Source organism: Lycorma delicatula, chromosome 3, assembly GCF_047948215.1.
Source record: "Lycorma delicatula isolate Av1 chromosome 3, ASM4794821v1, whole genome shotgun sequence".
Taxonomy (NCBI): Eukaryota; Metazoa; Arthropoda; class Insecta; order Hemiptera; family Fulgoridae; genus Lycorma; species Lycorma delicatula.
The window spans coordinates 48180839-48206568 of NC_134457.1; the positions used below are offsets into that span (position 1 = coordinate 48180839).

The window sequence follows — 25730 nt, forward strand, 5'->3', positions numbered from 1 at the left end:
AATTAATCTCATTTCGCACGAATTAATCAAAACAGATACTGATGGAAAATGAGCAGAATTGTTCTTTACGTTATTATTTCTATGAAATATTAGGAATGTATCGCAAAAAGTTTTAATTCTTTGTTAAAGACGTCGACAATCTGCTGGAAGTGAGGTCTAATAAAATTCATATTTTTTCTCGCGCTCAGCTGGCTAGAAAAGAAATAGATCAGAATCGATGGCGATTATTATGAATTGGCTCATACAGTTGTAATTTTTTTTGTGAACGGTTTTCGTAGTTTTGTTATCAGTTATTCGATGTCAAGATTTTTTCATACATTCCAACAATATACCCTTTCCATTATTTTTGCATATCTTGTAAATTTGTTATGGGATTTTGATTATAAATTAAGATAAGATAGACCGATGTAAATTTTAAGTCTTTTTTCTTTCTCTATAATTAACATCTACAATTTTCTTAACATATATAACGCTGGTGAAGAGGAAATTCTGGACTTCTTAGAGATCCCGATTCCGCTGAATCTTCCGATTAAGCTTTTCTCATCTATGGAACTGCTAGAAGTGATTGAAAAGGAACTCGAAGAAGTCCTTGCCTTTGACTTGGTTTCCAACAAAATCATTATGTTCCCATCTAAGGCCGTAATTTATATGACTCAACTGTTTATTGGTATCCTTCGAACGGCGAAGGAAACCAAGTGGAAAGTGTTTCAAGTAGTAATGTTACCTAAACCGAGCTAATTGTGCATGACGTGTTCTCGTTAAGGTCAATAAGCCTACTAACTATATTCGAAAGAATATAAGGAGGAATTATCTGCATTCTTTAATACTTCTTCGGGTGTTCTTTAGACTCAGTTCTGAGGCCTATCCTCTTTTTTTAGGTTAGAAACAATTCCTTATTTTTAGGTTAATATCACATTAGAAGATGGGCGGGGCATCTTCTAATAAATAATACACATAATTGATAAGAAGTGTAATTAAATTTCAAAAATATGCATTTAATGTTCGTTCACGTTTTTCGTATATTTTTTAATTTCTTGATAATTTTATTTAAAAAAAGTACATATTTGTAAAAGAATTTGTGAATACTGTATTTTAGTGGGTTTTATGGTCATTTTATATATAATAATAGTTTCGGATTTTAATAAATATATATAAAAATAATGTTAAAGTATAAGCACCCTTAAATAACTTTTCAACAGTTAAACTTTCAAAAATAAAATGGAGTTTAACAAAGACTTGAATTATGACAACTTATCAAAATGGTGACCATTTAATATTTTTCTGAGCTAGTTTTTTATCGTACTGTTTTATAGTACTTCTTAAATAACTACTCGACGGTGAAATGCTAAGAAAATGAAATTTAGCAAATGTTCCTATCTCGAAATGATTTATTTTTAGATGTGGAACAATAATTGTGTTACTAAAGGCCATACTACTTTTGAGAGCTAATTGTGAAACATATTAAATAGGTTTTATTTTGGATAGGATTTGTAGAAGCTCTGTTTTTTTACGTCAAACTTTTTTTTTGACGTAATTATGTGCCACAACTCTATTCTTCCATTCAAAATGTTTGAGTTGCTTTTTCCTTACTGTATGATGGTCTCATTCGAAAAAAAGCTCGTGGTGAGATCACTTGCTAAAGAATTTTCAATGTTTAACTGTAGTAATTTTATTTAAGGATTCCAGTACTTTATTAATATCTGTTTAGATGCTTTTGTATGTATTTGTGTGGGCGCGCGCGCGCATACGTATATATGTAAAACAAATACGATTCGTATGTTTTTTTTCATAAGATCAAGCCTTTATAGATGAAGTACTCTTATAGGCCCACTGTTAGTTTTTCCAAATAACTTGTAAGTAGAATATTTTTTTAACGTGAAATTATATTTTCTATTTCACGATTATTGTAGCGGTAATGAAACATAATTCGGGATCATAATTTATATTTAAAATATTTCGTGCAAAATCTTAAACAAAGTACTTTGAAAATTTAGGGTAAATAAATTACACGTATTCCTGAATTTCGAAGATCGTTATTAGTTTTTAGATCTATCCATCTTTTAATAAAAATATACAATTAAATAGATTTTTTTTTTATAATAAAACCCACTTTATAAACGCAATAAAATTAAAAAATATATTTATGCTTTTTCAGTTCTTCATTAAATTTTGACATCCAGAAATCGGCATGAAATTAAGGGTTAGCAAATTCGCTGATTTTCAATTTTCCCTGATTTCTGGAAGTTGATATTTAATGAGGGGGTTGAAAAAGTATTTTTTCTAGTATAAATTTTTTCAAACGTTTTCTTAAAAATACGTTTTTTAATTTTTTCTTTGTTGGTTTTTGTACGATAAAATTAATATAGTAGTGGTGGTAAGTCATGTATGATATCACTACATTATTACTGCCAGTATATTCGTATTTTTTAATTTCGAATACAATGTTGAAGTATTTTTTTGTTTCTCATCCCAATACGTATTGAAATTAGATACTCAATTAGATACTATTTAGCATTTTATACACAGGAACTTGTAGAAACTATTTCCTAAATTAAATTTTAATTAAAAATCCCAACTTCAATATTGTTATTCTGAAAAAAAAATTGTAATAGTGTTAGAAGTATTCTGTTTTCATCAGGTTGCTTGTATTTATACTACTTAATAAGAAACACACTTTCACCTGTTTAAAAATACAATTTATTTTTTTATGTTTATTTATATTTATTTTTTATTAACATTTATTGAAAATAATAATAAATAAGTAGAATAAAATATCTTATTATAAAAAATTGAATTAAAAGAAATTTAAGTAGGTACAACATTACTTGAGATGATTATGAAAAAAATTTAAAAGACGTAATTTCATCTACTTACTTATCCGTCTGAAGGTGTAAACTAAATAGGATCTGATATTAATAAAACTGGCAACAGGTTTTAAATATATTTATGAGTAGTCCGAGGTCACTGCACTTAAATCCATTACAAAAGGTTTTCTCTTTTATTTTTTATAACCATTTGAAAGACCAGTAATGAACATTAACTCTGTCGGTTCCCTTTTAAATTTCATCTTCTGTATAGCAATTTAAAGAAAAATAATAATAAACCGCAGCATGCTTATGTAAGGTCTATATATAGATTCTTTCTGTAACTCATACATTGTACATACCACGCAATTTTAATGCCGATCATATATAATGTAGCGTAATTATGAAATTGTTACAGTAAACATTTTTATCAGAAAATTACACTGAAATTTCGACTTTAATTTATAATTTTAAAGCCTTAGCACAAACCATCTCTTTACCGGGCTAATAACAATAATTTTAAAAATAATAATTTGAATAAGAGTAATTTTAATACTCATAAATGATAAAACAGCAAACAAAGGGGTATAAAAGCCGTTTACAAAAAAAAATTAATGTAAAATTAGATTACTACTTCGATGATTACAGTGTCATCATTAAAAATCCAAAGGATTAGTGTATAAAAAATATACTGAAAATATACTCTATTTTAATATTATGCTCGGCAATCTCAGTCAAAAGTTTCGACTCAAAACCGATTTCAATGGCTCAAATCCGATATATTCAATTGTTACGTGCTTGTTTGTAAACAAATGAAGTAAAATAAAAATACTCATTACTTTTAACCATTTTCTGTAATTTTTAATCGACTTGAAAAAATATAGAAGATATTAAGGCTAAACCATATTTAGGAGTATTCTATTTACTAATTTTATGAATATCTAAGCTTTTTTTTCCACCAAATGGTCGATTTCGATGATTTTGTTTTTGTTTTGTTATATAGAGGAAGGGTTGCTGATGATCTCGTTGTTAATTGTTCTTCACGTGGCATAAGAAGATTTTTTTAAATTAAAAATTACATTCTGTACGTAGGCAATTGAATACTTTCATATTTTTGTCACCGTTACTTAATATCGGATTGTTTCTACAGAATAAAATATACATCCTTATGTTGTTCATATACAAAGTATTTTGTCGCGAAATTTCAGAAGAACTGGAAAAATTTGGAGATAAAGAAAATTCCTGTTTCCGTATTTCAGACAATTTTACCTGGCATTTGATAATTGACGAAGTTTTATATATTTTTTTTCTCTTTAAGTTGTGACAAAGATATCAGTGTAAAATTGTGGCTTAATAGAGGCAGTTTTGGTTGGTTTAATTTGATGACTTCTTAAAACGAAATTTAAAAAACTAATATTTTATCAGCTTTTAGGAGTGGTAGCGTCTCGGCCTTTCATCCGGTTTGAATCCTGGTCAGACATGACGTTTTTCATACGCTACAAAATTCCATTTCCGTATCTCAAGCTTGTTTGGCGATATCATCAAGCCAACAATTTTTTTGCCGTGATTGTAAGTCAGTTTTGTTTCTGTAATAGATTTTATTTTATTTTTATTGAAAATATAAAATTTTAATTCGGATGGAAAGAGTGGAACTTCAAAAAATTTTTAATTACCGCGCACACAAAATGGAGATGTAATAACTGTTACTTAGAGGAAGAAATACAGGTCAGATTATTTTTTTGCTTTAAATATTAAGACCAAAATTTTGTTGTGTTGAAAAGAGGTGAGCTTATGGATTATTAATTAAAAACTTTTGAGCGATCTTATATCCTGAAGATTAAATAGTGAGCTTTTATACGTCACACAATTCTTAAGATTAGCGCAAATTTTTCTTTAGCAATCCTGAGCTCGTTCTCGTGTGACTCTTTAACATCTGACGGAACAGCAATTTGTTGCATTCATTTAAAGAGTTCTGTACAAAATATTTATTAGTAATGTGCTCCGTAAACAAGAAACAAACTTTAGGCACCCGTTCTAAATCACGACCCAAATTTCATGGCTATCTCACCACAGCTTCATGGCTATCATAACACCGTTCGAAGTCGATCCGTAAACTAAAAACTTCAGACATTGACTGCCGAGATACTTTCTCTTCTTTTTTCACCAAAGAAGGAGTCGGGCCGGTGCATGAGCTCGCTTACCCCGACTGGAAAAGGCTGCATTCTGGGGCGGTCAAGTGAAAAATTAATCTTCGTTAAGTGGAGATTTGTCCTCAAGAACGGTGACTTCCCGTGCACTTGAACTGACGAGAAAGACTCTCACCACCCGATTCATCGTAAAAATGTGGGAATAGGCTCTGCACTAGAAATGACCGCGTTTAAGCGATCGACATCGGCTAACTTCTGGAAATTAGCCATAGTGTAATCCACACGTGTGAAGTATGTACTGTTTTCATGTCGGCTAAAGATACCCAGTTTCTCGTAGAATTCTGAGCGGGACGGATGCATACACAGATCGCAGAGGTGATATCATTTCTTTGGATGAAGATTTGGGTTTCATTTCGCAATCCCTGCTCGCTTAGATCGTCCTATTTCCACTATTTAACATTTTACGTTATTGATCCTTTCCTTCCCGGAACTATTTCCTCGGTTTTTGACCGTACTTTTACCGGATCCTCACTAAATATACGGAAACCGTTGAAGTTTTCGTATCCTGAATATATTTAAATTTTTTTTTCTTATGACCTGTAGGAAACAGGGACGTTGTTTCCTACCTAGTGCCGTACAGAATACTCGGTGGGTGCAATGAATTATTTAGTAACGTCTCACACATATGCCAATATTTTCAAAATTTTTATGGACGAAGAAATTCTGAAATATGGAAATCCGATTTTTGTATCTTAATACTAAATAATTATTAAACTATTTATGGCGTTTATAAGGGAAGAGTCCGTAAATTTAATACTAAGCAATGTTCAGCACTAAGCAATGTTCAAACTATTCTTAATGCAAAACACATCCAATTTCTTTTTTATTATTTTTTTGTGGAATTGTGATGTAGTTTCATTCTCTTATTTGTAAGATTTCTTGATATCATTCGAGTCCACTCGTGCGTCACTTACTTTCACTGATTCACGTATTCTGTAAGGAAATTTCTTTACGATTTGAAATACGGTTTTTTTATGCTCACATATTTTAGCATTCGTATTTCGAAAACTGTTATTTTTAGCAGTTCTTTCATATTATTTTTCTTAATTTAAAAAAATTAATTTCGAGATCAAGATTTTATTAGCGAACAAGATACTATTTATTAAAATATTATTAATATATTTATATAAGTAATTATATATCTCTATATTGTATTAATGCACGTCACATCATGTTATAATTGCGTATCCCTCATGTATAGAAGGTATAATAAAGAAGAATTTGAGAACATAACAACCACATTAAGAATCATAAAGAACCATTGATCGCACTGTTCTCTTCGCTGAAACTAAAAATTGACAGAAATTACTGGACTGGATGCACGGATTCATTATTCTGAGAGAAGTTTATTTTGAATTAAATAAGAGTAAAACAAACCTAATGAAATGTTATGGAAAAAAGGATAATCAGTAATTAATTAATGATTAAAACAGGAGAACATAATATAACCCACCGGGTTGGTCTAGTGGTTAACGCGTCTTCCCAAATCATCTGATTTGGAAGTCGAGAGTTACAGCGTTCAAAGTCCTAGTAAAGCCAGATATTTTTACACGGATTTGAATACTAGATCGTGGATACCGGTGTTCTTTGGTGGTTGGGTTTCAATTAACCACATATCTCAGGAATGGTCTAACTGAGAATGTACAAGACTACACTTCATTTACACTCATACATATCATCCTCATTCATCCTCTGAAGAATTATCTAAACGGTAGTTACCGGAGGCTAAACAGGAAAAAGAAAGAAAAGAGAACATAATATACTAGTACTTAAAATTTGAGAATTATCTTATTTTAAAAAAAGAAAAAAGATCCAGAAAGCTAACGTAAGTTGTAATAGTTTTCATGAAAAATATTAGTCTGTTCAAAGCAAATATGGATGTAAGAATTACAAAAATAAAAAAAATAAATTTTTAGAAGTTAGAAGGTGCGTTATTGAAAAGGGAAAATACAGATGAACCGTGTATCCCGATTTAGTTAATACGGTAACAAAAAGATGTGTAGAGTGTAAAAAATAATGAAGGTAGATATTGCAATGTATATAACAGATAAATAAGGGTGCAGTAATCATAACTTGAACTTAAATGAATAATAGAAAACAGAAAGAAATGGAGAATACCACCGAATCGATCAACTGATTCCTGGATAAGAAATTACGGTGTTTTTTTATCCCACTGCTTATTTAACTTTCTTTTTTTTTTTTAAGTAAAGTTGTATAACATTTCTGGCTGCCTGGATCATTTGTAACAAAAATGGCATCGATTAGTCGAATTCAGAAGTCATCGTAAATATATTATAAAAATTTGTTAATCCAGTATTAAGATATCACCTAATGATGAATGACAAAAGAAATTAGGCTTATTATTAACTTTCACCCTTGAATGAATTTTCTAATCAGTACAAAAATGTGAATGAGTTCAGAAAAATAGTAATATAAAAATAATTTTTTGCCTTTACGGAAGTTTGAATAGGACCAAACCACCTAAGGAGCCTTAAATTATATTAAAAAGTTGACCTACTTTTTGAGGTAAAATCCGTTTACGTATACCAAATACCTATTCGTATACCTTAAACCTTGAACCTTGGAAGGTAAGGTCCATTTTCAGTTACGAGAATCATATCTCCCTGCTCCCTCGATCGATTATGACAAAAATTAAGTGGCATCAATATCCTGTGTACAAAAATCATTGTCCCAAATTCCATCCAAATCAGTCCATCCAGTCTGTAGATGTCAAGAAAAAAACAGGCCAGCATATATAAAAATGCTAAAATTGTGTTTTTCTGTTAGAGCGGGATCATGAAACGTGAAGATCTTAAAAAATTCGGACTAGTAAAATTTGATTCGATTAGCGAAATAACCCTTATGTTAGTAGTAGAATATACTGGATAGTTATACAGTATAACTATATAGCCGAGTGAGTAAAAATAGAATAATCATTACTGAGAAAAAACAATTTTCTTGATGTAATATGAATATAGTTTAGTTAAAACAAAATGAATAATTTTAGCTGGCATTGAACTGACATCCCACTTGATGGTAAAAGTTATGAGAATATATGTACAAAGATTACCTTTCAGATTTCTTTGTAAAGCTGAAACTCCCATCAAATAAAAGTAAATTTTGTGAACTAATTTATATTGTTAACTAAATTCATTCGTGTTTTTATATACAGATATTATATGCTATGCTGAAGTGAATAAAGTCGATTTTTAACTAATCGGGTCCGAAGATTCCCAGATCTGTTGAATTGTGTAGTCATGTTCAGGTCTCAGAACAATGAATTGTACGAGTAATCTCGTACATCAATACTGAACTACAACGCGCGTGCGTGTGTGTGTGTGGGTTAAATTAATTTTATATTTTTTTAATTGACTTTTATAGACGATTAAAAAAATCGTCAGTTCGTTCTAAAATTTTTTGTCTTTTACATTTGTATATATTATTGTTAATATATTTAAAAATAATTTTAATATACTCACTACAAAAAAATAATATATTTTTATTAAATTAATAATAAGAATTAATTTCCAACCTCCGTGGCTGAATAGGTAGCGTCTCGGCATTTCGTGCGGAGGTCCCGGGTTTGATCCCAGTCAGACATGGTTTTTTCATACGCTACCAATTTCCACTGTGGCTAATCACCACAGATATGATGCCCGCTCTTTCATAACAAAAAACAATTAAATTAATTAATAAATTACAACTTGAAGTAAATTCTCTTTTTATTTCAAATTTTTCAATTTTTTCCCAAATTCTTTTCATATTCTTAATACTGAACTCGTATTTAAAACTTCTTTTTAAAAAAATGGACGAAGAGTGACTAAAAGGGGCTGTAAAAATTATACATCATTATATTTTCTCGAGAAAGACGTAAAAAAAATAAATGTAATAAATAAGAAAGAAAAATAAAACGGAGAAAGCTTTATGTTTTTACCTATTCAAAAAAAAAATTCTTTTAATTATTAATATATTATTTTATTTAATTTACTTTTATTAAAGTGCGGTTATATTTAGGTCAATTTTTATAATCGATTAAATACAAATAAGAATTGTAGATGTTCACACTAGTCGGCAGTATATCGCTGTCATTAGGTAAAGACATTTATTACTCGCTTACGATAAAAAACATGATATGATATTATTTTCTACCTAATTTTTTTTTCGTTTACGAACATAGTATCACTTCATTACTTTGAAGTTTATCGTCAGTTAAAAGACAATTTTAAGTTACCATTTTGAGCATTTTTTTAATCAAACTAGATTTTTACATCCGTAATAGGCCGATTAATTACCGATTAATAATATCGGTAATAACTGATCTTTAATATTTTCTTTAAGTATTTTGGGCGTTTCTGAACAAACTTTTTACGGATATCGGTCATTATTCAAGTTTTGGTGTTTCAGTCAGAAATTGTATTTTAAACTGTAAAAGACTTGGTAAATTCCTATTAAATAATCTGTAAAATTAAAAATAAAAAATTATATAATAATTAGATTACCTGTTTTCGGAAAAGATATTTAAAATTAAAAAACAAAATTTAAGTATCTGCTGCCGAGAAGAAAGTTCTGTAATGATCACGTAAGAATGTACAACGAATATATATTGTTAAGGAAATACTAAATTCATCGACCGTATCGTTGTAAAATATTTAATCACATCTTTATTTATAAATTGTTTATTACCCGAGACTTAACTGGGTTTTTTTTATAAGTTTGCCAATGTTTTGTGACTTGGAATATTGAAGCGAAACGTGACAAGTATACACCCACTGTAAAATCCTTTCCTCACTCGAGCTTCTGCTGTCTCTTCCACACGAAACGTTGTAGACACTAAGAATTACGCGTACAGGATTTTCAACGTAGAAGAATAATGTATGGGAAAACTAAAATAATGTTTTTAAGTAAATGTAAGTATTCATAATATTAAACGTGCAAACGGTTGCATAACATTTTCGGCTTTCCCCTTGTCAAGTTTTTTTCAAGTGTGACATAGAGCCTTTAAATATTATTGATTTATTATTATTATTTTTACTTAAAATCGATCGAACCGATTATAAAATATAAAATGGAAAACGCCTTTGGGAATCGACGTTTACAGAGAGTTTCTAAACGTTCTGTTGATATTTCATTAGATGTTAGAGGTCCCGATAGGCGCCTGTAATTCGCAGTAGTAAAATTAATGTTAGTGTAATACATGTTTATAAAGACGTTAAATTTTTAAAAATTTGGTTCCGTTTATCTGTTTTGCCTCCAGCGTACTTAAAATAATTGCCTTCAGGTACGATTCCTTTGTAAGAGAACATTTTTATTAAATTCATGCTTTAATAAAATTTATTTAACGGTATCAAAAGAAAGGTAATGAAATGTGAAACTGGTACCGTCTTAGCCGCTTGTTTGCTAACGCGAAAAACTTAAATTCTCATGTTCTGGAATGCTTTAGCTAATTCGGTGCTTAATAGTTAACCCGTTTAAGAAATATTAAAAATTTATAAAATAACTACTTTGGGTTCGGCTCTACCTCCTTGTCGGATCAGAGGCAAAATTTAATAGAAGTTAAAGCTAATGTAGAAGATTAGTTTTTCCAAGCTTCATGAGTTTTTAGTAATACTCGTACTTTGGAAATATATAAAAAAAAACGTTAAAACAATTAAGCTAATTATATTCCCACACCTAAGTTTACATCAACTGACCTAAATTTCAGTACTATATATCACCGGGTTACAGTTTAGTGGTGACTTCGACATTGCAAATCATCCGATTTCGAAGTCGAGAGTTCTAAGGTTCAAATCCTAGTAAAGGCAGTTACCTTTACACGAATTTGAATACTAGATCGTGGATAGCGGTGTTTTTTGGTGGTTGGGTTTAGTTAACCACATATCTCAGGAATGGTCCGATCTGAGACTGTACAAGACTACACTTCATTTACACTCATACATATCACCCTCATTCACTCTCTGAAGTAATACTTTAAACTGATTCCGGAGCTAAACAAAAAGAAAAAATAAATTCAGTTCTATAAACAACTTATATAGTACTACCGCTGTACCCTGTACCGAGTTTCAAGTTTCTACGTTGCCCCTATAAAAGGTTAAAATTTTAAAATGACGGGTAATACTGCACCTACTTGTAAAATTAATATCAAAATTAAATAGCATAATAAAAGTCGAGATATGCAAAAACCTCTACACTCTAAACTTTGACAGATCACCATTCTTTCCCTTATAGCTAGACAGCTATTGGTGGAAAAATAAAAGTTAATTCAATACTTCTTTGACCTGTCATAACAAATTAGGTATTTTTTATTATGGAAAGTTCAATTTTTTTTAAATAATTACTTTATGAGAAATTTTCCATTAAAGATTTAAGAATTTTTTTATCTTGTTTAAAGGTTATGTAAGAAATTTTAACATAAAATTTGTTCTCATAGTTTATCTAGATGAGAAGTTATTAATTTATTTTCGAAAAAATAAATTTACTCATACACAGAAAACGAAATATATTTATTCCTATTTTCAGTAGATATTTCTTCAGTTTGTATATATATATATATATATATATATATATATATATATATAGTAATAATAATAATTATAATAATTCTTATTCCACAAAATAAACAGATTACAAATGAAAATAAAATTATTTACAATAATAAATTCTTAATACATAAGCTTAGTAGACATACAACCAAACAATATAAAGTAAACAATTATTACATAATCTAATATATATATATATATATATATATATATATATACCTGAGTTCGTCCAATAATTTCCATAATTTTCAACAAAATAATTAGCAATACTTTTTTAACAGAATTAGATGATCAACAAGCTATTATAATAAAATAATTCAAAACAACATAAAAAAAATAATAAACCATAAATAAACTTAACAAGGTTAAAACCAAAAGAAAATAATAATCAAAACAATAAAGAGATCACTAACCCTAAAAAGGAAACAAAAAATATATAAGATAATTAGCAAAAGAAAGAAAATAAAATTTTCTTTTACGATGACTCTTATTCAGACTTATTTATTCTTAAAATATATATCTATATACCTTCTTTTTTTTTTGTAATAAAGTAGTTTATGAGATTAGTACTATGAAATAGATTCTAATTATAGTACAATTTGTTATTGAAAGAAATTCTGAAACGTGTGAAACCATTCATGTAAAAAAGTTCAGTTTGAAAATAATAATAAATAAAAATATGTTTATTCAAATTATATATATATAATTAATTTTATTACGATAAAGAAATTAAAAGAGAGCAGCCATTTATAAATTCATAATGAACGATGTCGATTGAGTCCTCCGTATTGTAAAGGTTAATGACATTAATTCATAAAATAAACATACCGAGACAAGAGTTATTATAGTGTTTATAATGAATGATAAATACAGATATCAAAAGAAAGAAACAACTTTTTATTTTAATTCAGAGTATAAAAATAAATAGTTATAAAAGAAGAAAAACCTACACATTACAGACTCTTAAAGGTAAGAAACTACGCAGCGTACTAGTATTTGAAAAGACTTTTAGTACTGTTTTCTTTCGTACAGAGACTTCTTACTGTTACGTCATCTGAATAATCGTTTTACTTTTGTCTATTATTACTTTTTAATTTTTTAATACAATATATGTCAAATATAATTTTATTGTTTATTTATTTATTTTTTAAATTATGGATATCTTAAATTAAAACTTTCTTTTTTTATTTATATGCTAGTTTAATTAAGATAGTACCAGACTCGTTTTCGTGTCGACCGGACCGGCTTACAGCCCACAAGATTATTATTCTTGCCACACACTGTTTCTTTCATTTATATTTTATCTTTTATGAGTTTTTCTTTCGTTCTTATGTACCACATTTATTATAGGTTTTAGACTCGGTTGAATAAATAATAATATACTCTTATTTCTTCTAAAAATACAACTATATTTTTTTTTTGTAATCAAACAGTTTAAAAGATTTATGAAATAGATTCTAATTATATTGCAACTAGTTATTAAAATATATTCTGAACGGTGTGAAACCATTCATACAAAAGATGTTCAATTTGAGAATGACAAAAAAAAATGGTAATAAATAAAGTCTAATGGAAGAAAAGAAATAAAAAAAATTGTAGGAAAACGTAATACTACGTCGTTCAGAAAGTTCTCGGCCTAACACAGAGATACGCAAGTGTGACCGAATGACTGATATTTGTCAAGTATGATCCTTTATATAGCGAACTGCGAAGATTCAGAACCTTGCGTTTAGTTGCTTTTTTGCGGCTTTCCACTAAAGCAAATAAGTCTTGATAGTGAATTAAATAAATGGATAAAACTGAAGTTCGAGCTGTTAAAAAAAAAAAAACTTTATATTAAACGTTTTACCACCCCTGACAAACAAAAAAAGTTAGATTTTATTTTAAAGAATTCTTTTCCTTCGTTTGCGATGATAAAACAAGAAGCTGCTTACTTTAAACGTGGTTGTACATCAATTCAAAATAATGAATCCTCGGAAACGATAAAAACCACTACGACCGTCGAAATCGTTACAAAAATTCACAATGACGTATTAATTGATCGCCGACTGAAGGTACTTGAGCTTGCTGATATGCCAAACATCACGATAGACAATGTCCATTACATTTAACATGATTTTTTGGGTATGAAAAAGTTTCCGCTCCATGATTGCCGCGTTTGTTAACAATCGATCAAAAACACATCCGACTGAAACTTCTCGACGGTGTTCAGACTTGTTTAAACGCTATTCCGCTGAGCATTTTCAAAGTTTTATAACAATAGATGAAACGTGAATTCACTATTACATGGCAGAGATCAAACAGTAGGTGGGCGCGGTTTAAATTGCGTCGAAAACAGCGAAAACGGTTCCATCCGTAGCAAAAGTCGTGGCTACGAACTTTTGGGTTTCTCGTGGTGTGGTTCTCATAGACTAACTGGAAAAATTATTATCATTACTGGGGAGTACTACACTTTGACTACTGAACCGATTGAAGGGTGCTGTTCAGGCTAAATGTGTTGTTCTGGCCAAAAAGAATGTTGTCTTTCATCTTGATAATGCGCCTGTACACACTTCTCGGTTGCCCCTCCAAAATTCCACGAGCTACGCTTCTAACTGCTTTCACATGTGCCGTATTGGCCGAATTTAGCTCCCAACGATTTATTCCTCTTCGCAAATCTAAAGAAAGGCTCGTGAATATTCATTAATGAAGATTCACTTCAAATAATGAGGTCAACGCTGAAAAAACTGTTTATTCTGCAGAGTTGAAAAATTTCTTTACAGAATCTATTAAAAAGTTGGAAAATCATTTTATTCCAGGCGGTATCTGTTTTAAAATGGGCATATTTGGACTTTTTCTGTATGATCGCTAATTTTTGCTGCAATGCTTCCGTAACATCATCAGAAATGATTATTTTACTTATGTGCCAATTGAAAAAGGTGTGCTTAAATTTTTATTAAACAAAATGTAAAAAAATATCCTTTTTTCTCCTATTTCCTTGGATAACTGATAAATTGTTCATTTCAGAGAAAAGATCGAGAGAGAAGAAAGTTTTTTTGTTAATTTTACACACAATATCATCGGTTGCAAATCGAAAAATATGTTATTACTGAAGCAAAAATAGTAATAACTGTCAAAAAAATGGTCAAAATCCGTTATATCCCCATAAAGCCCCTGTAGTTAGTTCTTAGATAGCGCCATTGAAACGCTTTATTAAAATAAGAAAATAAATAAATAAAATTATAAATATAATCTAACTAAACTTAACCTACGTAGGCTAACCTTGACTAGCGAGTTAAGTTCGGTAAGATTACATTTATAATTTTTTTTTTTCTTATTTCAATATAAAAAAATATTGAAATAAGAAACTAACGGAAGCGTTGTGGGCATATAACGAATTTTGACCATAAAATTGAAAGGTGATCGTAAAGTCGCGCAACCCAAATTTTTCTGCTTTGTAGGAATGACAATTAAATTTGTAAAAGATATTTTAATTAGGGTAATTTTTTGTGTGACAGAATAGTGTATGGTAGCACTGCTACATCACGCCTCTGGGCAACAATCGGCGTGGCACCAAGCAGTTCATATAGTTCGAGCGCAATGTCTTTTACGCAAAAATAACGCGTCTTTATGGTTGTGAGTTTCAATCGAAATCGTACGCGAAATGTCAAGAAGATTTTTTAGATGCTAATGTTCCAAACAAATCGACTACATGTCGTTTATTTAATTGTTTTCGAGATACAGGTAGTGTGCATGACCGTAAGCGTACCGGCCGTCCAAGTGTTTTAACTGACGACAGTCTGCAGACGAAGAATAAAAGACTTCTTTCTCCAAAAAAGTTTCTTTGAAAACTTTCTAACCAGATTGGGCTATCTTACGGACGTGTTCATAAGGCTACTAAAGTTCTAAAATTCCATCCGTACCGGTTAACTAAGTCATCAGCTTCAAGAATCGGATAAGGAGAAACGAATGCAGTATTGTCAGTTGTTTTGAAATATCATGTGAAATGACGTATCTGTTCCAGACAAGGTTTTTTTAGCGATGAAGCTTGGTATCTTCTTAGCGGATATGTTAACTTTCAAAATTACAGAATATGGTCTTCAGAGTACCCACATGTGTTCCATGAACAGCCATTACATTCGAAAAAAATTGGGGTGTGGGTGCGGTGTATCTCGTCGGAGAATTGCCAAGCTACTTTTTTTTTTTGGAGACCATCACAGTTGAACGATATCAAGAAATAATTATGCAGTTTATAGCTTTGCTACGTGCTGATGAACGTGATTGCTGGTTACATCAAGTTAGAGCAACTGCACACATGACGAACAGTAGTATGCAATTTCTTTGTGATTTCTTCGATAACCGGATAACTTCTCGTGGTCTATGATCTCCTCGTTCATCGGACCTGAGTCTTCCCGATTTTTATTTGTGGAGCTTTTTGAAAGATAATGGATACCCAAACAAGCCGCATACACTTGATGAACTTAAACCAAATATTGAGGCTGCTACACTGAAAAAGATCGCATTCTATGTAAGAAAACGCGTTGATGCACGCATTAAAAATCATAGTGGACATTTTCAGCACTTATTATAAACCTGTAAGTAATACCTTTGTAAATGTTAATATTATTTTGTAAATTAATAATAAAAAAAATAATAATAATGATAAAAAGCCTTTCTAAAAAGCAATTTGTTGTTATTTGGGTTGCGCGACTTTACGTTCAGCCGTTAGTTAAGTTATAATTTGAACTGTATGATATGTTATTGTTAGATGCTTATTTTGCGATTGTTACCATATCATCCTTTATAATTTACTTTTTATTTCTTAGAAAATTTATTATCTATTGTTCATAAAATTTTTATTAAAAAAATTAGATTGTCAAAATATTTCTATTACCGATAATTATTTTTCTGTACTTTATTTTTTAGAATAATTTCATTTTTTAAGAAAGCTTTAAATAAGTTTTTACCCGATTTCAGTAATACGAGTTTTCAATTCGTATTACCACCTTCGGTGGTACATTTGTAAGTTTTCCACATAACTTAAATGAAAGTTATTTTTTTTAACCAAAAAATTACACCGTGTATAAAATATTTTTATTTTACGTCGTTAGCATAGAAATTTAACAGAGTGCCGTATAACTTGATGAGAGAATTTGTTGTATTACTGCGACGCCATAAAACATAGTAGAAAAAATATAATTGTTAGATAAAGAAAATGTATAAAACACAGATACGTATCGTTTTACATTTTCTTTTCGTTGGCGTGAAAATAGAAAAGTAAGCTTTTTAGCAGACTTTTGGAAAAATAAACATTATATAACTATAAAAAATAAATGACTAATAAAAAAATTGATATTGTAACATCTTGTTCAACTACTTCTTATTTACTCCTTACCAAGTTAAAGCTCTATAAATAGGTATTTAAAATGCTCTCATTTTTTGGCAAAATGAACGCATTTCGGGATCTAATGGGCGTTTTCAATGGGTGGTCTCAATGCATTATTTAGCTACAATTTGCTATTATTAATTTGTTTACAAATTTGTTACTTTTTAGTATTTTTCAGGTAAAACTGTGTGTACGTAATCGAGAGAACTGCGTTTCTACCCCTAATTTTAATTTAAAAAAGAAATAAAATATATATATATATATATATAGATTTAAATTTCCGTTTATCACGGATCTCCATCTTTTTATTTCGATCTCAAATTGTTAAAATCGAATTCGTATTGCACTGAAGACTTCAATGGTACCAAATTATCACAGAAACGCCCGTCAGATGCAGTTATTAAAAGGTGCTTTAAGCCACTTTGAAACTAGTCGTGAGCAATGTTACACTGGTGCTATTTTATTTAGGGTTGTTGTAACGCAAGCTTTGACAGTCAAAATCTTTGTTTTTCAATGCCCTTTGAAGTGACATTTTACAATTCTACCCTTTCATTTAAATCGTTTGAGGTGTTTCCCACGAGGAGGAGTTGGATGCTCCAAACCGTCGTTTCAAGGTAGGAGAAATTGTTAATTTCTCTTTATTTAACGGTTAGATGTTATACGAGTTTCCATACATTATGAATACTATTGTATTCAATGTGATGCATACACAAAAAATTTTTAACCCTTTTTTTCAAGATATCACAAAATCTAACTAGAAATAACATCAGTTAATATCAATACTTATGTGTTACATATTAAAATTGCCGTAGAATTAAAAAATAATAATAATAACTAAATTCGAAATTAATATTTATAATTAAATTATAACTTGCAAATAATTATTTTTCCTAACAAAAAATTATTATAATCTCCCATAAGTAAGTTACTAAAATTTTACTGAAATCCTTTTAAGGACTAATTTTTCTGTTTATTATTTTAAAAAAAGGGTGAAATTTACCGTTCTCGCTAAACATTATTATTACCTACAACAAACGATGTCACATGATAAAATATAAATTTTCATCTTATTGTAACTTTTCCGATGGGTTTGAACTCTTAATAATGGTAAAAGGTTGAGATGTCCTGTTCAGAAAAGTACAGTTCCACTGGACGTGCCAGTAAGACGGATGTAACTTCGTTTAGAACACCTTGCTATTTGCAGTGTTCACGGGGCAGTGTAGTAGTATTGATTAGTTTTTTCCTGTTAAATCGCTTATAAAAATGATGTAAGTTTGTCGGCAGTACAAAAGGAATTTCAATTTCAGTTTCCGGACATCAAGGCGTTAGAACGTCTTGGATGTATCCCATCTCTTCATACGATTAAAATTTGGATCTGTAATTTTGAAAAAACCGCTTCGGATGTGAAGAAGGAACCACCAGATAGTGTATAAACTTTTCGTACATCACAGATTAATACGATCGAGGCATTTCAACAAGCTTTCATCAAAAGCCCTCGCCGCTCAGTTCGACAATTTGCATCAACTCTACAGAGAAGCCGTAGATGCGTACAAAGAATAATGCACAAATTGAACTTTCGCCCCACAAATTACAAATATACCAAGAACTTAAACACTGACAACACTGAAAACAGATTAACAAATATCGGCAATTCTGAAAATAAATATCGACGACAGTAAACGGTAATTTCATCAACAATATATGGAATGTTTTTCAGGGGTATATGAACCTTAACAGAATTTCCGTTGTTGAGTACAGGAAAATCCTTGTCAGCTACACACCGTCCGTTACACGACATCAAAGATAGAGATCAGTGTCCTGTGACATCACATGATGTCATATGCACTTCCTTTTTTGAATACAGTTATATTGCAACCACTGTAAACGCACTATCGATAGAAAGCTTTCGGCAGTCTTTCCCACAAATTGAAATTAGTAATATTCGGTTTCAACAAGACGGAGCTACGTAGCATATAGCCCGACGGTTGATGGCAACTTTACGAAGATTGTTTGGTGGTCAAATAATAACAAGACAAGGTGATACCTTCCTGGTCTCCGTGATCCCTTGACCGCATAGTTTGTGATTAATTTTTGTGGGGGCTAATGTAATACATTCTTCCTGTAACCATTGCCTAACTAAAAACTAAAATTGAAGAGAGAATCGCTAACATTCCTGGTGACATTTTACGTCGGTGGTGTGCAGAATTTAAAAAAAATCATGTGGAATATGTGAGGAAAAAATAAACTATACCTAATAATGTGATTATTAAAAATATAATAAGGAATTCATTGATTGTGAACAAATGCAATACACATCATTAAATTTGTTTTTTTTTTAATTATTCCTTAATCCGTTGTTTTTCAACTTTCCATTTCCCTGCGCCACTTAATTCCTAAACAATTTATTTATTCCCTAATCAATTTTTGTTAACTCTGTTTCGTTTCATTTCTCAGCTTTTCCTTTAAAAAAATGTAAAATAAAAATGTACGATTGAGTAAAACGAGCGAAAAAATCTCCGAAAATCAATTCTGTTAACTTTTCCTTAAAACTAGTTTTTTATCGTTTTCTCTGATTAATTGTGGCTTTTTCGTTCATTTTCAACGTGCTTTTGTATCATCGGCCATTATTCAAAAACTAATTCATTCTCTCAAGAAAAATCCTTTTAAAAATTTAAAATAAAATAAGTATAACATAACTTCTATGTTTTTGTTAGCCATATATGTAAATACTGTTACAATAATTAAAATAGAGATAAAATTGTAGAACAACGATCATATAATACACTGTAAAAACTGCGCCGGCGTTAATCATTTAATTGTTGTTTATAAATATCAATTCACACTTATACGATAACAAAAAAATTTGTTATTAAATACAATTCGCAACTCATTAGTATCAAAGCAAACAAGTTAAAAAAAAATAATCATTTTTTACTAAAATGTTATTAATTGAAAGTCATAGACATCTATAAAAAACATCTCATCGATCATAGGTATCGTTCCGATGTCTGTGATATCGAAAAGTTTGATACAAGTATTTCCATTGGATAATCAAACATTTTCAATTTATTTACACTTTTAATCGTTCTACTTAGACATCTATCCTTTGAGTTAAGATATACCATGAGAATTATTGAGATTAAAAGACTTCATGATTAAGTATCGCCCTAGGTAGTAATTTTTACTTCCTTGTACAAAGTAAAGGAAGTATTGTGACTGCGAAAAATGTCGGTTTTCAGATTTCAACGGAAATATCCATTTTCACCATCCCTGAATCTATTTTGACTAGTTTCGGCGTGACGTCTGTACGTACGTATGTGTGTGCTTATGTATCTCGCATAACTCAAAAACGATTAGACGTAGGATGTTGAAATACTGGACTTAGAACTGTTATAACATCTAGTTGTGCAAATCCCCTTTTGATTGCAATCAACTGAACTAAAAGCGTCCAAAAAAGCCCAAAATCCAAAGCTATTTGTATTTTGGACTTTTTATTAACTGCAGTAATAAGCCCTCATCGAGTGATCTATCATAAGATTTATCAAAGATATATATATATTTTTTTTTTATATATCAAAGATATATCATAAGTAGTACTTATTTTCATTGGTTCCAGAGTTATAGCCAAATAAAATTTTAATTAATGAAATATTTGGATCTTATAAGGGGAAGGCACATCGGTTCGAATCAGACTTCATCTCCCTTTTTTTTTTCTTTTTTTTCATTTTTTTTTTTTATTTATTAACCTGTGATTGTAAAAAATAATTACGATAAATAATAATAATTCATTAATAACAATAAGAAAAAAAGAAAAAATATTAAAAGTTATTAATGAAATAAAATTTTACGTACTTTTAACTTTATTTTACGTACTGAAATAAAATTTTACGTCCTATAAAAAAATTGTTTTTAAGCAATTTTTTTACTTTTTATATATTTGTTGGGTAAATTTTAAATTAAACATGAGTTCTCTCGTTCAAGTTCATACAATTCAACAAATAAATCTTGCTATGAATAATAAAGTACGAAATAATTAAACAGTAAACTTTAAGTAAATAGTAACAAATTGTAACTGCTACAACGAAAAAACTGCCGTTCCACCGTGCCTTTTAATAAATAAAATAGTTTTAAATCTACATCCATCACTTTATTTCGAATTTAAATTGTTATAGTTGAATTCGTGATGTATTAACTGTTCCAATGATTCCAAATTTATCGCAAACTTAGATTCCGGAATTATGAAAAAATTATAACAATAATTTTTTATTAAAAATTATTATTATCGGTAATAATAAAAATTATTATTATTATTATTATATGCCTTTACTCGGCATGGTGATAAGGGTTTAATAAACATTCCAGAATAATATATTTTTATCACTGACAGTTAGTTTTTTATTTCTATCTAATTTTCATTTTCCTGAAAATCGCCTGAGAAAGCGTTTCTTTTTCTATTTTCAAGCCAGTAAAAATAAAACGAAAAACGACAAACAAGTGCTTTTTATACTTGTTATGTAGAAGAAACTAAAGAATTTTAATGGTGTAATTAAAAGTTTTTTTGTGACGCAATGTCGTAAGACGCTTTATATAATTATAATTGTTTTACTGTATATTAAAACAATATTGGAAATTATAACCTCTTTTTTCGGTTATGATTTGTATTACAGAATTGTTTTTTCTTTTTACATAAAACACAGTATTTTATGTTAAATTCGTAGCTTTTGAAGCCGTATTTAGTAAAGCCGATCGTTTAAAGTTCATGTGTACGGTTTCCCTTGAAGTTCTACGACAGTAATCTTTTAACTGTTATCTGTAATTCCTTACAAAATTAGGAAATTAAAAACTGTGTAAAAAAACTAACTGTGTGCATATTTTGAATAATATTAGCATACAACGTACTAATAAATAATTTTGAACAATTAGTAAATAACTGTTAAAAAAAGTTTTTAGTTTTTTCCTCAAAATAGATAAAATATTATTATTTTTTAGTCATAAAAGTTTTAAGTTTTCAAAATTAACTATCTCTTCTCAAATTCAATTTGATTTGTTTTTTCTCTACCGATATCTTTTGGTAAATTACATCCCCGCAAGTAAATAGTAAATAAAATTTATCGCCGAGATGATGTAGAAATTTTCAGAATTTTTATGAAGAAAGTAGTTTCAAATTTTTATTCTCTTTAATCTTTTCGTCTTTGAAAACTATTTTATTAAATCATTATCAGTAAGTAAATCATTTAAGTTACCGAATAATCCTCTTGTAGACAGACAAACGGAGTTTTTTAAAACTACGTAAACTATCGTGATAAAATTATAAGAGTATGTATTACATGTTAAACTTTATGGTTTTATACTAATGAATTCGGCTAATTTTGTACAAACTGTAAGAGAAAAAGTGTTCAAAACTTTTTGAGCTTTTTTTTTGTTTTCAAAGAAAACAAGATATTATTAATATAATTACTTTTTGATTAATTTCCTAAATATTTAATACGGTAATACGAATATTCTAAACGTACTTTCTTTTAACATACTTTAATCTTTTACACCTGATAAAAAAATTTTTAAAAAACACAAAAAGAAAATGTTGTAGATGGTAGGAGTGCGTTTTTTTTTCTACTTGTATAAAGTAAAGAGTATACTTACCCTTACCATCTTCAGCTGGAATACTTAACCTCAACTGGAATACAGGTCAAGAACTTTTCTAGTACATATATATAATATTATATTAAATCCGGGTTGCGCAGTTTATAACACCTCAAAGTATAGCTTTAAAGAGATATGACGTCGGTACGGGTTTATTATAATTAAGTAATCATAATAAAAGTATCCGGACAAAGTCAAGGTTCATTATAAAGCTCTAGTAATTTTATCTATTAAAGCTGTTGTTAGTAAGAATAATTAATCAAAAGCAGTAAAACCATTATAAAAAGGGATTACAGACCACCTTTTCCCAACTCCTAACAAAGTTACTTTTTTGCGCTTTAATGAAAACAAATCTTTAATTTTTCCCTTGAATATTTAAATAAAACTTTTTTATTGTTCCCTCCGTAATAGCCGCTAAAGTATTATTTTCAGCAAAACTTTTAAATCAGATGTAAGGCATCGGTTAGATATTTCGATAGTAAAACTAAAAAAAAATACATTGCTTGGTCTTGAAACCTATTTTAATATAGTACCTTTAGTTGTGCTTTAAATCGAATAAAAAAGATTATGCGGGTTTTTTTTAGAAATCATTGTTAAGAGTCATAGAAATTTTTTGATCACGAGCTAACGGACATTAAGTATGTTAACTTTTCCGCTAAGGTGGAATGTTTGAAAATTTTTATTAGAGACTTTTTTTTGTTACATTGGAGTGATATTGCAAAAAAATCCGCTTGTGAGTTTAATCCTTTAGATTCAGTCATGTAATCAAAAAACTTTCACGAAAAACAATTTTTGGAAAAAATCTCAAATATTTTGTTTACGGGTAGGCGCATACTCAAGATCCTTTATAAAATCCCAAAGGAAAAACTCATATGGGGTTAGATGGGGTGATCTTGGAGTCCTTCGCAAACAGGTTCTATTATTGGATCCGTGCCGACCGATCCAGCGGTCAGGGAAAATGATATTCAACCGATTCCGTACAGAGTTATCTCAGTAAGGAGACGTACCATCTTGTTGCCAAATAAAATTCTCCGGTCCATCTTTTACTAGAGGAAGTAGCCATATCCAAATAACATAATCCTGTTACGCTTGTTTTAACGAAAAAGAATGGCTCGTAAACTTGCCGTCGGGATATCACGCAGAAACATTTCGTTTTGGATAGTCCCTTTCACATTGTTAAGTCGTAGAATTTTTTTGATCCCCAGGTAACAGACATTATGTGTGTTAACTTTTCCACTAAGATGGAATTTTGATTCGTAATTAAACACAATACGATCAAGAAAGACGTCACTTTATCCTGGAACATTCCGATCACGAAGTTTGCACGCGCAGTGTAGGCGTAGGCTTCAAAGGCTGTGACAGCTGTAAACGATATGGACACAGATGTAAGGTATAATAATTGTTTATCCCTGTATGAAAAAAGATCGTATGCTACAAATGCAAAAGCGAGAGACCAAAGAAAAATCTTGATAAAAATAAGAAAAGGAATACGGTGGTAGGATATAGGAAGAAATGATAAGATTATTTTATTAATTTTTTTTTTTTTTTAACTTAGAGGGAAAAAACATTTTGCAATAAAATTCTGTTTCCAATACAAATGTAATAAATGTAGTATTTAAAAAATATAATAAAATACCTCCTCAAAAAACAGCCTTAATTGTGAAAGGAATAAAACGTTTTAAGTAAAATAATTATATATAAATATGTATAAACAAAAACGATTATTGCAGTAAGTCTCTAAAATATATTTTTTTTAAATTAAATTTTGCGTTTAAAATTTTATGCTTAAAAATTTTGTGAAATTCGATTAAATTTCTTCAATGAATAATGCATTTTTTTAAATTTTTGAACAATAAAATGCAGTATGAAACAATAGACGAGTAACATTGACCCAATATGTTTTAGTAAAGATTTCCTTTATTTTATAACATAGATTATTTATCTTTAACAATCCAAGAATAAAAGAAAATATATTTTAAAATATTGATGATTAAGATATATTTATGATTTTTCATTGTTTCAGGTGACAAGCCTTTTGTTGGAAGCTGAAAGAAGAAAACTATCTGTATTACAACGGGATTTACAAGCAGCTTTAGCTGAAGGAGGTTCAATTAAAGCTAAGGAACACCAAAAACAAGAATTGTTGCTTGCAATATCGTAAGTAGTATTATCAGATATATGATTTTTTTTAAAACTAATTTCCAATTCTTTATTCTTTACAAAACTTAATTGAAAACTAAAATTTAATCTTTATTTAATTTTATGACAGTTTTAAAGCATTTTAAACCGTTTAGGAATTTTCAAATTAAAAAAAATTATAAAATCGCTCGGTAACAAAATACATCTTTTGATTTTTGTCTCCATATTGTGTTTTTTTTTTTTTAATGACATGAAAAATTTTTCTCCTGTTATTTTTATAAGCAATGTTATATTGCTAGTCTGTTTTGTCCCCAATTATTACTATTCCTTTATATTTACCCGTTATACAGTGTATTTATTTTACTATGTTTTCATTAATTAAAAGACAAAAAAATTTAAACGGTTTAGTAAGTAAAACGATATTCTTAAAATAGAAAAAAGATGTTAGTTGATGCTGTAATATTTCATAAATCAATAGATCTTTTATTATTTGTCCTTACTATATTACACTGAAAATATACTTTCTTAAGTGCGATAAGACAGTAGAAAAGAGAAGCAGTGTGTAGTATAGTACTCAAAATTTCCTACATTTCTTTCGTTTCAGTAAATATAGTAACCCTTACAATTATATATAATATATGATAGATTAGAAATTAATACAAAAATTTTAAGTTCTTATATGCCGTTTGCGTTTTGAGAAATTTTTTTTAGGTACATTTGGCAGCATTCCTTTTCCTTTATAAAAATTTCAAAAAAAAGAAGACTAATGATCTGCTGTCTGCTCAAAGAAAAAAAATCATTTAGAATATAAGATCGTTTATTTTCTACCTTATTTGGTATGATAAAATCGTTTAAATTTAATTTTATTTACCGTCAGCATTTCTATTTTATTTTATCAAATTGATTAATGTATTTTCAATACGATTTAATTTAATAGAAAAACTTCTCTATTTATCTGTTATTCTACCTTTTATAAATAATTTAAAAAAAATTCATTACGTTTCTGTCGGATCAACTGACATATACATTTTTTATC

The 25730-nt window shown here is 29.2% G+C and overlaps 1 protein-coding gene across 3 annotated transcripts in view; it reads left to right on the top strand.

Annotated features, from left to right (window-relative positions):
* The window catches only part of LOC142321567 (ras-GEF domain-containing family member 1B-like), a 651166-nt gene that overhangs the window by 300440 nt on the left and 324996 nt on the right, over window positions 1-25730 (top strand). For all 3 annotated transcript variants that reach the window (XM_075359758.1, XM_075359760.1, XM_075359757.1), the window contains exon 4: window positions 24579-24712. In XM_075359758.1, the coding sequence (XP_075215873.1) occupies window positions 24579-24712 (134 nt within the window). The remainder of the gene's footprint in view (window positions 1-24578; window positions 24713-25730) is intronic.